Source organism: Terrapene carolina, unplaced genomic scaffold (assembly GCF_002925995.2).
Source record: "Terrapene carolina triunguis isolate 2854851 unplaced genomic scaffold, T_m_triunguis-2.0 Scaffold406, whole genome shotgun sequence".
Classification (NCBI taxonomy): Eukaryota; Metazoa; Chordata; order Testudines; family Emydidae; genus Terrapene; species Terrapene triunguis.
In genome coordinates, this window is record NW_020664757.1 from 2,972,170 (window position 1) to 2,986,772 (window position 14,603).

Here is a 14,603-nt window from a genome sequence, read left to right on the forward strand (position 1 = left end):
ATCTCTCTAGGAAGCTATCTTGACTACAATGGACATTACCTGCGATGGGTTTGGGTTCATGCTAGCATTTGGAGATTTGGTATGGATTCCATTCGTCTACAGTTTACAAGCCTTCTATTTAGTCAATCATCCTAGTGAAATTTCTTGGCCTATTGCTTCTGCAATTATTATTCTGAATAGTAAGTCATGAACATTTTTTACAATTACAAAACTAATCTTTATTTCCTTTTCTGAGAGAGGAAGGATGGTCCAGTGGTTAGGGCACTTAGGAGGCCTGGAGTTCATTTCCCTTCTCTGCTACAGACTTCCCGTGTGGCCTTGGCAAAATCATTTAATCTCTGTCTCAGTTCCCCACCATAAGTTAAAAATTGTGAGGCCCCCATTACTACAATAGTTCTTGATTAGGCATATTAAGTATTATAGGTTTACATACACTAAAAAAACCCGAACATACTCTGGGCAACTAATGAGTTGCTTAAGAGGGGATATTTTTTGGCTAGTAATTACTGCAAAGAATAAATTCATGTTCATAGATTCACGAGGGGGACTTAGAATCCTAACGTGGGCTGTTGTAAAATTAGGCAAATAGCTAGAGGAGTTGATGTATCCCCTGGAAGATCTTTGCATACCCCCAGAAGTACATATACCTGTGTTTGAGAACCATTGTTGTATGGGATCGTCCACCATCTTAGAGAGTTCAGCACCTGGTTCAGAACCAGTGCCTGATTTTGCATGCATTGTGATGAGTGGGTCCATACTTTCAGGGCAGAGGCCTGGAGGCACCTGATAAGGCACCTTCTTCATAGGGTGATTCCTATACATAAAACTAGGAGGACCAGTAGCTATAGACATTAAGCTATGGTTGGCCTGCACACTTTACCAACATGTATATCAAGTTTTGGATCCAGTCGAATCTGTCTAGTGATGGGTAGACCTTTTGCCAGATAAATCTTTCCACTCCCAGGCAAACTGTCTTTGCGAAGGGAGGGAATGAAGGAGTTCTTCTTGGTGTTTATCACAAATCCATGTGCTCGAAGCAGATCTAGTGTCCAGATTGTGGCACTGTGTGCTGCTGCTTGGATCAGAGCTCTGATCAAGATGTCATCTAGGAAGGGATAAGGACATGTGAGAGCCCTCAGATTTGAGCCTGGCTATTATTACCACCAGCATCTTGGTAAATGGGGGGTGGATGAAAGGCTAAAAAATAGAAGTGTTTGGTACTGGTATGCAAATCTCAGCAGTCTGTGATGGCATGGTCATATGGGAATGTGGAGATCTACATCTGAAACAAGGAACTCCCCTTGAGACAGGAATGCTACTGTTGAAGCTAGGATCTCAATCCAGAATCTCTTTCTTCATCCATTTGTTGAGCTGCTTGAGATCCGGGATAGCTCTGGGACACCCCCCCCAGTTCCCTCCAGTGTGCTTCTGAACAATTAAGTATAGTCTTAAGAATTTTTCTTCTGAGGGAACTTTTTCTATTGCTCCTATGCCCAGGAAATGTGAGTTTTTGTTTAACACCAGCTTGTGTTTGATGGGGGTTTGGATGAACAAGGGATGGGGTGGAGCCTTTAGTTTGAAGAAGTAACTGCCTCTCTCACCCACTGTCTTTAGTTTGATAGAGATCATACTTCCGAGAACTGGAAAATTCTGCTTCCTAGATTCAGTCTGGACGTAGGCACATTTGTTTGTTGTCATAGTGGGCTCTTAAAGGCAGTGGACCCACCTTCTGGATTTTCCACACAATCTCTGGTTCCAGGGTTTTCCCCGGTACCTTTGTGAGGAGGATGGACAAATAGTGTTTTTGACTTGCTGGGTTTGTGGTCCCTCCTTAGAGGACTGAGGGGGAAAGGACTGTTTCAGCTTGGCAGCGGTTTCTCCTATATTTTGTCTAGTTTTTCTCCAAAGAGGAGAAGGCCTCAAGATGTAGATGAGCACGGAATTTCTTTGGAGTGAGCATCAACCTTCCAGGGTTCCAGAGCTGGATGCCATGGCTCTCGCTGAAAATCTCATTGCATCCATTCAGGCATCTGCCATAAAGGCTGTTGCTAGGGAAATTTTCTTAAGTGTAGACCTGAAGTCAAGATAGCCTCTGTTCTTCATGGTCTTAAGGTCATCCACCCTGGACATTGTTGTTCTTTCGCAAAGTATGTAGCTGGTCAGGGATGCTCTAAAGGTGGCCGACAAAGTCCAAAGTGCCTTCTAAGGGCAAATATCCCCTTTGGACAGGGGTACTATATCTTCTGTTAGAGATGTCATTGCCGCATCAACGTTTGGTATATCCGCAATGGCAATTTTTGGTTCTTGCAGGTTATCAGGGCTCCCTCCCCACTCCTCTCTGATCACATTATCGAAGGATGGGTGCAGCAGGATTGGTATTTCAGGTGAAGATTTACAAGGCTGGTGTTAGCCTTTAGACTTGTCCTCTCCCACCCGCTCAGGTTGGATCTGGATTGTGGATGTAACTTTTTTGCATGATTTCAAATATTTCAGGGCAGAAAACCTTTGTTGCTTTTTTTCCCTGTGTGCTGCTCAAAGCCTGAATCTGAGAGCTCCCCTTCCTCAGTAGAGGAGGAGATGACTGAGAACAGAGAGAAAAAACCATAAGAGGTATTCAAATACCTTTTCCTCCTTGCTCTTTTTGGATTTTTTTTTTTTTTTTTTTAAGGCTTTTTGTCCTGTTTTGCGGGTGTTGCCACCTGGCTGTTGCCAGAGTATGGCTTGCTTTGTGCAAGCCCTCTGAATATGTCTCACTTGGTGTCTTTTGTGTCCAGGTCCCACTCTCCTTGCCTGGGGGATGGGGTTTCATTGCCAGAGTTCCCTGATTTGAGGTGGGAAGGAGAGCCAAGAATGAGCCTTTTTTCTCTCCCCAGTGAACTCAGGATCCATTTTAGGACTTTTGTGGGGGATAGAGAAGGACATAGATTTGTTTCCTCTTAAGGTTTTTTTCTTGGCAGTCCTGTTCTTCCCCAGCATCCCCCCACCCCTCCAGCTGGTTGGATGAAGTCCTCCTTGGTGTCGCTCCCTAAGTCTCCAGATTGAGCTTTTCTTGTAGGAGTTAAGGCTTTGTGGAGTAGTGGGACCAACATGCATGCCTGACCTAAAGCCCTGTGTCCTACCAGTGCAAGGTTTACCTGGCTAAAAACAGGCAGGGCCCAATTTGCCATTCAAAGAGCCTGTAAAAGCTGCTTCACAGATAGAATACCATTTGATTTAGTTTGGTGTTTGTCATGCATGACTGAAGGCAAAGGAGTGTAGCAGGGAGGCATTGCAGTGCTGGTTCTGGGTGACTGAGACCAGATCCAATGGAGGGAAAACAAAGAGGCTGTTTGCTACTGCCCAAAAAAGTGGATAAAATAGTAAGTGGGCAAAGAAAAGTAAGGAGCAAAGTGAACTGTCACTTTGCTGCTGTGGAGACAGAAGATCTGGCAGCAGGGTGGAAAAAGGGGTGTGGCTAGCACAGTCTAGGCAACAGCTTTGAACTGCAGACAAGAGGGGAATAGTCCATAAATATCAGAATTGTGGGAGATGCTGGGCTACAGAAATCCATCTAGATAATCTTTTGGACCAGATGGGCTTTCCTTTCAGTGTCTCGTCTGAGATGAACAGTCTAGCTGAAGATCTAAAATATTTTATCCTCTGCAAATAAAATGGTAAGGCACATCTGACATCCAATGTATGAAGCATAAGCAGGTGAGCATGAGTGTGGCTAGCACTGGCTGTGCTACAGCTTTGAACTGCCTCCTGAAACTGCACTCAAGGGGAACAGAATAGCCCATATGTATCAGAATTCTGGGAGAGCTCCTCGAAATGCAATAACACTTATAAATTTTATTCATTCATTTTACTTCATATCTGCTACCCCCAAGAGATGCAAAATGCATCTTTTTTTCCCCCTTCCTTTTCAACGTTTAGGTTTCTTTCATTTGAATAAATGCTTAATTTTTAATATGCTGGAACATTGTCCCATTTTCCTTTAAATTTCCTTGTGCCCACCCCTCTTCTTTCTTACATTTTTATCAATTGTTCTATGCATGCAGAGTGCTAGGGTACATAGTAGTACAATGCAAACTTCAAAAACATACAGTGAAAATGTAGTGGCCCAGGTGCAACATCTCATCTACTCTTTAGATTTTTTTTTTTTTTTTTTTTTTTTTTTTTTTTTTTTAAATGAATTCAGTTTCTCTTCTATTAAAAGTTTACTTGCCTGGGGAGAGTGGGCAAGTAAACATGGTAAGACTATAGTAGTATATATGAGGAGAGTAATAAAAAAGGATGTAACCATGAATGTTGTTGTCTCTTGTACGTACATCTACTTGCAATGATATATTGGGTATGTATTTTCCCAAAATAGGTGTACTGCTATATGTACATATAGGAATATGAGAACCTGTTGTGGGTTATTTAATAGAAATGTAAAACCCAGCATCATGTTAAAAATGAAACTTGTAAAAAGGCAAAGTTCTTGGTAAAGGTTCTCCAATATCCTATACTTATGTATAAAGCATCAGATACAATATGAAACACATTAACATTTGAAACCCAAGGTTTTTTTATAATATTTCAGTTCCATTAGTGAGTGATTCTTGAGAGCTGGGTAATTATAACTATGTGCCTAATGAAATAATTTTGTGATTGCACAAGAGGGTATTTTGATGATAGAAAAGTGTACTGAAACATTGCAATTATGAAATGAAAATATTATTTTCTTTATTTTAGTCTTCGGGTATTACATTTTCCGTGGTGCAAACTCACAGAAAAATGCATTTCGGAGGAATCCAAACGATCCCAAATTGGCTCGTAAGTATCTTTTGGCTAACTTAATGTTAAGTTTTTTTATTACTTTCCATACAGTATCTCTCAATTATGTACTATTTACATGCACATTTTAAACATTATTTTATACCCTACTTTCTGTATGCAGACTTGAAATGTATTCCCACTGCAGCTGGAAAAAGTCTTCTAGTCACAGGCTGGTGGGGCTTGGTTCGTCACCCTAACTATCTAGGTGATATTATGATGGCTCTGGCTTGGTCCCTACCATGTGGTAAGATCCTGAAACTAAAGTGCTTGCTATTAAAAACTTGTGCATGTGTTTTGGTAACTGACTTCCATTTTCTAATTTGCCAATAATTATTTAAGACACTAGACTGTCTGTAATTAACAGAAAGTTTAAATTCAGTGGAATAAGCCTGATTTGACATCTGGCTTCCCACTACATAACCCTTTTGAACCAAGTTTAGTTCTTAGATAAACTTCTGACTCCTCTCGCTTTACCTGTGCTCTTCTGGGGATGGCTGACTTGTGAGCCCCTTCTTCATTCATTTGTCCTGGGGCTGCCAGCTGGACTATGATGTTTACAAATGGAGCTAGAGGAAGTACTACTTTAGTAGGCAGGGTTTCCCGCTGTTTAGGGACAAGTGTCACCAGATATGGGCAGGATCTCAAAACAGAGTACATCCAAATGAATTGATGTGACAGCAAACACACATGAAGGAGGCTATGTGTTGAACTCCTGTTGCTGAGCAGTTTTTTTAAACTCCAAAGTTTATGCCTTGGAATTAGGATACAGCTAAAATTGACTAAATCTTCCACTATTAAAAATATTTCAGTTAAAAAACATCCAAACTTCAGAAAGTATGGAAATTCAACATTTAGGTTCAAATATAAATTATTTTAGCTTTTGAGTATAGTGAAGTTCACCTAAAGAGCACTGTCAGCAGTCTTTCTTATCTTAAATTTGGAGATCTAGGTATTGGGAGGATACTTTACCTTTGCATTTCCTTGCTTTTGTATGCATCTCACAATACTGTAATATTCTCTCAATGCATTTTTCTGCCTGAATATCCCTTTTGCTTTAGCCTACAGGAAGTGTGCGTTTGTGAGCTTTAATGCAAAATTACTTGCTTTTTAAGCATTGTAAAATTTGTCACATGTGTACATAAAACAGAGAGAGCAGGTTTACAAAACTAAAACGTCTTCTTCCTTGCACCCTTTACATCTGTCCTCCAAAAACAAATTGTTAGTCCATAGTATAGACAAACCGCCTGCAAAATGTGCCATAGCAATCTTGCTATATCCGATTATTGAGTGCTAACAAGGGGTTCAGCACTGTACAAATAGATGCAATCTCTTTGAAGATGCTCACAGGCCATACAGTTTTGGTATAGATAAAATGTAGTGTTTTGTATAATGTTTGACCTACTAGTTGGATCCCAATATCTGTATCGTGACTTGTATTTCAAGGTTTTTACTCTTACTCTGAATACCAGCATATTTTTCTGAGTTTTGCTATATGTACAATGACTTTCCAACTGTGTTCTACAGGTTTTAACCATATTTTGCCATATTTCTACGTGATTTATTTCACCTGCTTGCTTATTCATCGAGAAGCTCGTGATGAACATCAGTGTAAGAAAAAATATGGCTTGGCATGGGAAAGGTACTGTCAACGTGTACCATACCGTATATTTCCTTACATCTACTAAGGTACTCCAGGAACTTGTGTTGCAAACTACGTCTGCAGTTAGATTCTTTGCAAAAACATGCCCCATACCTTTGCACTTGGTCTGTTTGTTAAATTTTTAGGCTTTTCTTAAAGATGTGATCAAACAATGTAGTGAACAAACAAATATGATTATTAGCCAGCCTTCTCCAAATATTTACCAACTAGTCATTTTAAGCTACACAGTGTATTCAATTAGAATAAACCAGTTACCTTGTGATGTATGAATAAGTAAAAGATAAGGAAATAGACAGTTCACATAACTCACATATTTAACTGACTTTCAGTAGTACCCCTGAAAAAATGTGCTCTCTTCTCCCCTCTCCCGCAAAAAACAAAACAAAACCAAAACAAACAAAAACTGTAGGGTGCAAGGCTTTGGGGTTAACAACCCAATCAAAATTGTAAGGTTTTGTAAGTTTCTTTTTATTCTTGAGGACCCAATTTTTTAAGTTAAACCTTAATCTACTGAGTTTACATTTTTTAGAAAAAGTTCATTTAATTTAGCACTGTGATGTGATGTATGTTTTTGTTATATTAAGGGAATACGATTTCCATCCAGCTCACTCTTCTTCAATCACTTGCTGGTTCCCAGCGGTGAGGAGCTAAAAACCATAATCCTGCATTCAGTGATAAATGGAAGGTATTATAAGGTGTGGTGTGTAGTACACACTGTGAAGTAAATTAGCTACAGTGTGTTTGCTCTGAGTTTTGTAAAATAGTTCTTAATGTACCATAGGATCCATTGACTGTATTATAAAACCTTCATGTTTTTCCTGTACAGTGTTTGAGAATGTGAGATACAATAGCTTTTTTAGGAACAGGGAGAAACAAACCATTTCCAGTATTTTTTAAAAAAAATGTTTTTAAGGATTTTGTAAAGTAATGTATTGATTGTCTTGAAAATTAATTGAAGTATTCATTTAAATATTGTTGACAAATATGCTATGAAAATGTAGAAAATATATTCAATCCAAAGTTTGTGAATCTGGCATTACTACCTCAAATGTAGGTTTTGCCTTTTATACTGTTGCAAATAGCAAAGTTTTTTCAATATTTCTATTTAAGTCAATTTTACATGAATCTTTGTCACATTCTAATATATTTTTGTATATATTTTTGACTTTTTTTTATCTAGCGTATATATTTTTTATCTACTTCTGTCAGTTATGTTCTTTATATCCCAAGAATGGAATTCTATCCCACTGCAAAGGTTTAATTTTTATTTGATTAACTGTAAGTGGGTTAATTTTAATAAGGCTGGAAGAGTGCTGAGGTAATTTTGCATTAATGAACCTTGGAGAACTAGTTTTATCCTGCTTGTCTTTCAGTTGGTAGCTTTTTTCAGAAACAAAAATTTAGTAAGTCATTGGTCTTGAATTTTAATTGCACTGTGGAGGGAAATTAGGTACTCCATAGTCAGGGTTCCTATCAAACTACAATTGTTAAAAATTTTGAATAGTTGGATGTTTTAAAAATATTGATATAATTGAAAAGCTAGTGTTTGCTTTTTTTTAAAATGCGCTGAGTCATTTTAGTGAATATAGCATAACTTGTTCAACGTGATCGTGACAGCTTCAGCAGGTCCATGTGGTTGCTGTTGTAAGGAGAATATTTTAACACCAACTATTTTGATTTCTGGAAAAAACATGTGGTTAAAAGTGCCACTTTTTAAAATGAGGTTAAATTATGCTACTGAAAAATAAACTAGCAACCTTTCTACAGTCTGCATGCCATTCTTCAGAGACAGGGGTATATATCAACTTCAATTTCTTCTGTACACTCATATTTTTGATGTAAAATTGATTAAGTAGCATTTTATACAAACAACCTGTAAACTGAAATAAAATTGTTTTTAAAAGTGGTAGAGTGCACATTTTGATCACTTATTTATATATTTAATTGCATTTTTAAGAAAACAGTGCCAGCTGAATCTTCATTTGTATAATACCTAAAGAGAGAAGAAATTTCAAATGAGGTGTTTTATTTGCAAAAATTTTCTTCGCCCTTCACTAATGGCAGCACTTAAGCCCTATAAGCAAGTTTTTGGACCTTTTAAGCAGAGTTATTTAAACAGTCCTCTTCACATTTTTGGTTTAATCAGGAGTAACTCACATTTGTAACAAGTGTGGATCTTGAGAGTGTGAGAGGCACCTACCCCATTAGTTTGCTTGATTAATCTCACCCATGCCCAGCTAATACTGTGCTGTTTTATGTAGGGGTGGGAATGAGATTTTTCTAATCATGCAGTACATAATGGGGAGGTTGTCCATGAAATAGTGCCTTTAATTTCCTCTGCACTGGTAAGACGTCCTTGCCAGAGAAAACAAGAGGCCCAGCCTTGAATGTTGGTCAGCCTGCTATTGGGTAAGAAGAATCTGGTACCTAATTCTGTTTCCTTCTGTGCGCTTTGGGGTGGGGAGCAGTGTTAGATTTACATGTACTCTTAATATATGTTGGGACAAAGTTTTAATTTTGTGCATCAATATAAGTAACTAAATTCTATTTGCCACAGTCTTTTTCTGGTGATGGTGCAGAGGCCAAAATGTACATTAATATACATTTTATTAAAATGGAGAAGTGAAAAAGATCTCATACCAAATCAGTGGTCCATATAATCTGGCTGCTCTTTTTAAACCTGGCAAAACTGGAATGCACAAGAGAAACTGAAGTAGTAGTTTCTAATCAGTTATAACATGAAGATTATCCCTGTCGTTTTGAAGTGGGCTCTGATAACTCCACACTAGCTACCACACTTTGGTAAAACACTTAAACTACCATGGATGGAAGTGAGGAATACACTTTTAATACTATGAAAAAGGTCTTCTCTTGGAGCAGTTAACAACTGTGTTCTTTAATTTCAGTCATAAACAAAGCTACTTAGAATGCTCTACTTTCCTGTCTAGCCTATACAGAGATGGTGCGTAGTTATAAAAGTTAAACACACTGCTTCAGATGAATAATCAGATACCAGGTTGGTGAGCGAATGGATAAAACCAAAGTAGGAACAAAGTGTCATGCTGTACATCAAACTACAGATTTTTAAATAAGATTTATTTAACGCAAGGAGTGCTGAAGGTACTACATTATCTTGATCGTATTTGTACAGTAACTAGCTGACTGACTACTAGTACTCCTAATGCTTTTGAAACCATTACACTCCCTAATCTTAGTTGTACAGCAGATAAGATGTGGTTTCATGAACAATAAATGGTGGGTTTTTTTTTTTTTTTTCCAATTTGTCAGTCATCCAGTTGGCACAGCATTGCAACCCCTCTTGTAACCCAATGACTGGAAGTTCTCTTGGTTGGTAGACTGATTGTTGTTACAAAGTTAGTGGACAGACCTGTAGATAACAAGATTCCAGCTCTTTGAGGAGTCTGGTAAAGTGGACATTCATAATGCATTAGTTCTCTTTGTTCCTCATCTGGACATGTGTGTCTTGTTTGGATAATCTAAAAATTATAATCCAGACACAAGAGATTTGTTTAATAGCAGGTACATAGTTAAACCAAATGAAAATGTACTCCAACAATTTTTGGTTAGTGAGAATAGGACTAGATCCTCTATGTTAGAAACTATCCTGCCTTTTCCTTAGCTGAGTCAGGGATCAGCTCCAGTTCTTACTCATGCAAAATTTCCACTGAGCACAGTGCATTTTACCCAAGTACGAACTACAGGAAGAGGCCATTGGTATTTCCATGGGCAGCCCAAAGTGACAGCATAAAAGTTAGATTTGTTTGTAGATGGCATAGCCAACAGATAGCAAAACCTACATCAGAAGTTAGCTCTCACCTGTTGTGGTAAAAACACTATTTCAGGGAGTGGATAAAATCTGTCATGAAGAAAAGGTTCTTCCAGCACATGTGTAGTAGGGCTCCATCGTGCACCATCTATATATAAACCAAAAACTAGAATACCATTTTCAGGTGGGGAAGATCCCTAAGATTAGAGAGAGACAAATACTCAGATTATGTATCGTGAGGTAGAGAACAAGACTTTGCTTTTCAGCAACCTTAAGGATGCTGTTAAAGAATGTCAGGCATGAAGTGTTTTCACATGTGTTGGTAATGCTCAGGCACCTATCATTTAATGAAACAACATCACATGCTAAAAGGGATAGATTAGTCTTGAGTACTCTCATTTTAAAGGTCAGACTCCATATCACAGTAACTTTTTAAAGGAATGAGTAAAGGATAAAGTAACAGACACTATTGCTAAGGAATTTCCCTCCCTTTTTGTACATCTGGCCCTGTACACTTAGAGCAAGTGAAAATTCTCCAGCCTTCCAGCTGCATGGTGATTGGCAGCCTGAAGATGGCATACTCTAAACATAAACTACCCACCACTCCTGTTCATTTACAGGAAACTGGAAGCCAAATCCAGAAGTGGATACAGTCCAGCATGAAGAAGGAAAACAAGTTCAAGTAGGAAGGAAGTCCAGGGTTGTTATTTATTTATTTATTTAATTATTTAAGGTATGTGAAAGCAGAGGGGAGCAGGGTGTTTGTGCACAGCTTGATAGTTCCAAGTCACAACAGTAACTCTATATAAACAACATAGTAGTAGTTTCTGTAGTTGCTTGTTCTTGTTTTAATGGGGACTATAAGGTCTTTAGGGAAGGGATTGTCTCTGTGTTTTCATGATGCTATCACGATGGGGCCCCAGGGCATTACTACAAGGTAGGGCTGTCAAGCGATTAAAAAAATTAATTGCACTGTTAAGAAACCATTTATTTAAATCATTTTGGATGTTTGCTATATTTTCAAATATATTGATTTCAATACAGAATACAAAGTGTACAATGCTCACTTTATATTTATTTTTTATTACAAATATTCACACTGTAAAAAAATAAAAGAAATAGTATTTTTCAATTCACCTAATACAAGTACAGTAGTTCAATCTCTTTATCATGAAAGTTGAACTATATACAAAAAAACCTGCATTCAAAAATAAAACAGTGTAAAACTTTAGAGCTTACAAGTCCACTCCGTCCTACTTCTTCAGCCAATTGCTCAGACAAACAAGTTCATTTGCATGAGATAACGTTGCCCGGTCACAATATCACCTGAAAGTGAGAACAGGTGTTTGCATGGCACTGTTGTAGCCAGCATCGCAAGATATTTATGTGCCAGATGCACTAAAGATTCATATGTCCATGCTTCAACCACCATTCAAAGAGGACATGCTGATACTTGGTTATGGTCGATAACCATCCAAAGCAGTGCGTACTGACGCATGTTCATTTTCATCATCTGAGTCAGTCAGATGCCACCAGCAGAAGGTTGATTTTCTTTTTTGGTGGTTTGGGTTCTGTAGTTTCTGTATCGGAGTGTTGCTCTTTTAAGACTTCTGAAAGCATGCTCCACACCTCATCCCTGTCAGATTTTGGAAGGCACTTCAGATTCTTACACCTTGGGTCGAATGCTGTAGCTATCTTTAGAAATCTCACATTGGTACCTTCTTTGTGTTTTGTCAAATCTGCAGTGAAACTGTTCTTAAAACGAACAACATGTGCCAGGTCATCATCTGAGACTGCTATAACATGAAATATATGGCAGAATGCGGGTAAAACAGACTAGGAGACGTACAATTCTCCCCCCCAGGAATTTAGTCACAAATTTAATTAACGCATTTTTTTTTTAAATTTTTTTTAAAGAGCATGGAAGCATGTCCTCTGGAATGGTGGCCAAAGCATGAAAGGGCAAACAAATGTTTAGCACATCTGGCATGTAAACACCTTGCAATGCCGGCTACAAAAGTGCCATGCAAACGCCTGTTCTCACTTTCAGGTGACGTTGTAAACAAGAAGCAGGCAGCATTATCTCCTGTAAATGTAAACAAACTTGTTTGTCTTAGCAATTGGCTGAATAAGAAGTAGAACAAGTGGACTTGTAGGCTCTACATTGTTTTGTTTTTGAGTCATTCCTGTAACAAAAAAAATCTACATTTGTAAGTTGCACTTTCACGATAAAGAGATTGTACTACAGTACTTGTATGAGGGGAATTGAAAAATACTATTTTGTTTTACAGTGCAAATATTTGTAATAAAAAAAATATAAAGTGAACACTATACACTTTGTAATCTGTGTTGTAATTGAAATCAATATTTGAAAATGTAGAAAAATATCCAAAATATTTAATACATTTCAATTGGTATTCTATTGTTTAACAGTGCAATTAAAACTAACAGTGCGATTAATTCTGTTTACTGCAATTACCTATTACAAGGTAATCCCTTGTTAGAGCTGCCAATTTAGGGTTTAGTAAATAAGACAAAACACTTTCAGTGCACTTGTTCTCAATAAATTGCAACGTATGTTGCTCTAGTACTCATTGCTCCTTACCCACTTACAACCCGAATACTGATGTCTACGCCCCCTCTATCCAAGATAGTCAATAGGTGCCCTCCCTTAATTTCCTTGCCTTCTGGTTCTCATGGCTGCGTTTCCATTCTCAAAATGTTGTTGGTGTCTGCTGTCAGAAATGCACTCCCGATTGCTGGCCTGGCCTCAACGTGAGGGTCCAGCTGGGACCTACTAGCAGAGTAGGGGAGTGTGGGCATGTTCTATATATACTGGGGTTAAGATCCTTTCAGTCTTGTACGCTGCCTGCTGAGAGCCCTCTCTGTATAGATACTAGCAATAGTCAATTTTCTAAGGATGAGTTGGAAATAAATGAAAAAGTTTTACTTCTGATTTTCTGCTCATGAATTGTAACCACCAAAATGGGACAGAGGGCAGGGTGGTATTTTCTAGTTCGCTACAGATTCAAAGCATCATGGTGTTTGACTCAAGTTTTAAGAATATGATTATAAGGTTAGTGGTATAGGAACAATTTAAAACAAAGCAAGGACAACTTACATATTGGGGGGAGGGGGCAGAGAATGAAACTGGTGGAGCAATAGCCTCCAGACAGTGCAGATGTGTGTCAAAAAAACAAAAAAAAAACCTGTTTTAGAATGACCTTGTTTCCTGCCATTTACAGTTTGTTGTCTAGCTGTCATTACAGCCCTTACCTTAAATGCGGTTTGTATTATATTTTGTTTTCTTTTGACTTCTCTGAGGTTGCAGTCTTCATCGTGGATCGTAGGAAGCAGTCTATGGCCAAAAGTTAGAGAATCCACTGAGATTCCATTTTGACGAGCATAGTTCTGCAGCACAGCAGTAAGAAACCCTGCAGGAATAAAATACACAACAATCTAGTATCAAAACACTAAGTGTATTTAAGACCAGAGCCGGGTTTACTCTGAGGCCACATTTGCTATGCATTCCCAAACTCTAAACGCTCTGAAAACTGGCATCACATCATCCCATGATTGTCATCTCTCAGTGACTTTCAAGCTAAAGCTACTCTGTAATGTAAATATGTTGTACTGACAAGTATAGTCTCTCACTCTCCCCCCTGGAATTTGAAAGTCAAGGGTTTTTTTTTTCCCCTGGTTCATGTATCAACAGTAAAGATTTTTTTAACAATTAAAACTTGTTAATAATTAATACATGATCCAGAATAGAATCCAGCCTCAGTAGTAGGGCTGTGCTCTCTGTAAGAGTTAAAAAAAAACAACAAAATTTTAATTTGGGTTAAATGCAGAAAGGAATTAGACATCACAGTACCTAATTTTTAAGGACCCTGCCACCGTGTTGAATCATCATCTCCAAGGTGGCCATCCAGGCTCTCCATATAAAACAGGGAAGCTAGCTACTAAGAAATACTGAGGAGAGGATTGGGACTTAGGCAGGGCATAGTGTCAGCTTGGGCTTCACACCCATGAACCCATGCCTGGATTTAGGGCTGACCTGGCTTAGGTGCCTTTCTCAACGCTACGCTGATTCAGGCAGATGGGGATTTCATTGTGGCGGAGTGCGCTAATAAGTTGGATACAGACATGCACAAACCATTGAGCCAGGAAAATTCTCATTCCTAGCTGCTGTTTGTTGGGGCCCGATCTAGTATGCAGGAGCATGCCTAGTTTGAGAATCCCACCAGGGCTCGGGCACGAGCAGCTTGGCAGATTGTGCCCATCAGCACAAATTTTAGGTGCCTTGGGAAGTCCGCTGGCAGAAACTTTGAGTGGGGGGGGGTTCTGAGGCTC

At 38.6% G+C, this 14,603-nt stretch overlaps 2 protein-coding genes across 3 annotated transcripts in view; one reads left to right on the plus strand and one right to left on the minus strand.

Annotated features, from left to right (window-relative positions):
• The window catches only part of LBR (lamin B receptor), a 44,875-nt gene extending 36,506 nt beyond the window's left edge, over positions 1–8,369 (plus strand). For both annotated transcript variants that reach the window (XM_024214581.1, XM_024214582.2), the window contains exons 11-14: positions 11–179; positions 4,720–4,800; positions 4,925–5,047; positions 6,328–8,369. In XM_024214581.1, coding sequence (XP_024070349.1) covers positions 11–179; positions 4,720–4,800; positions 4,925–5,047; positions 6,328–6,488 — 534 coding nt within the window. In that variant the 3' untranslated portion in view covers positions 6,489–8,369. The remainder of the gene's footprint in view (positions 1–10; positions 180–4,719; positions 4,801–4,924; positions 5,048–6,327) is intronic.
• A 1,378-nt stretch (positions 8,370–9,747) lies between these two features.
• The window catches only part of DNAH14 (dynein axonemal heavy chain 14), a 439,459-nt gene continuing 434,603 nt past the window's right edge, over positions 9,748–14,603 (minus strand). The window contains 3 exon segments of the mRNA XM_029912981.1: positions 9,748–9,960; positions 10,301–10,447; positions 13,527–13,684. Of these exon segments, the coding sequence (XP_029768841.1) occupies positions 9,748–9,960; positions 10,301–10,447; positions 13,527–13,684 (518 nt within the window).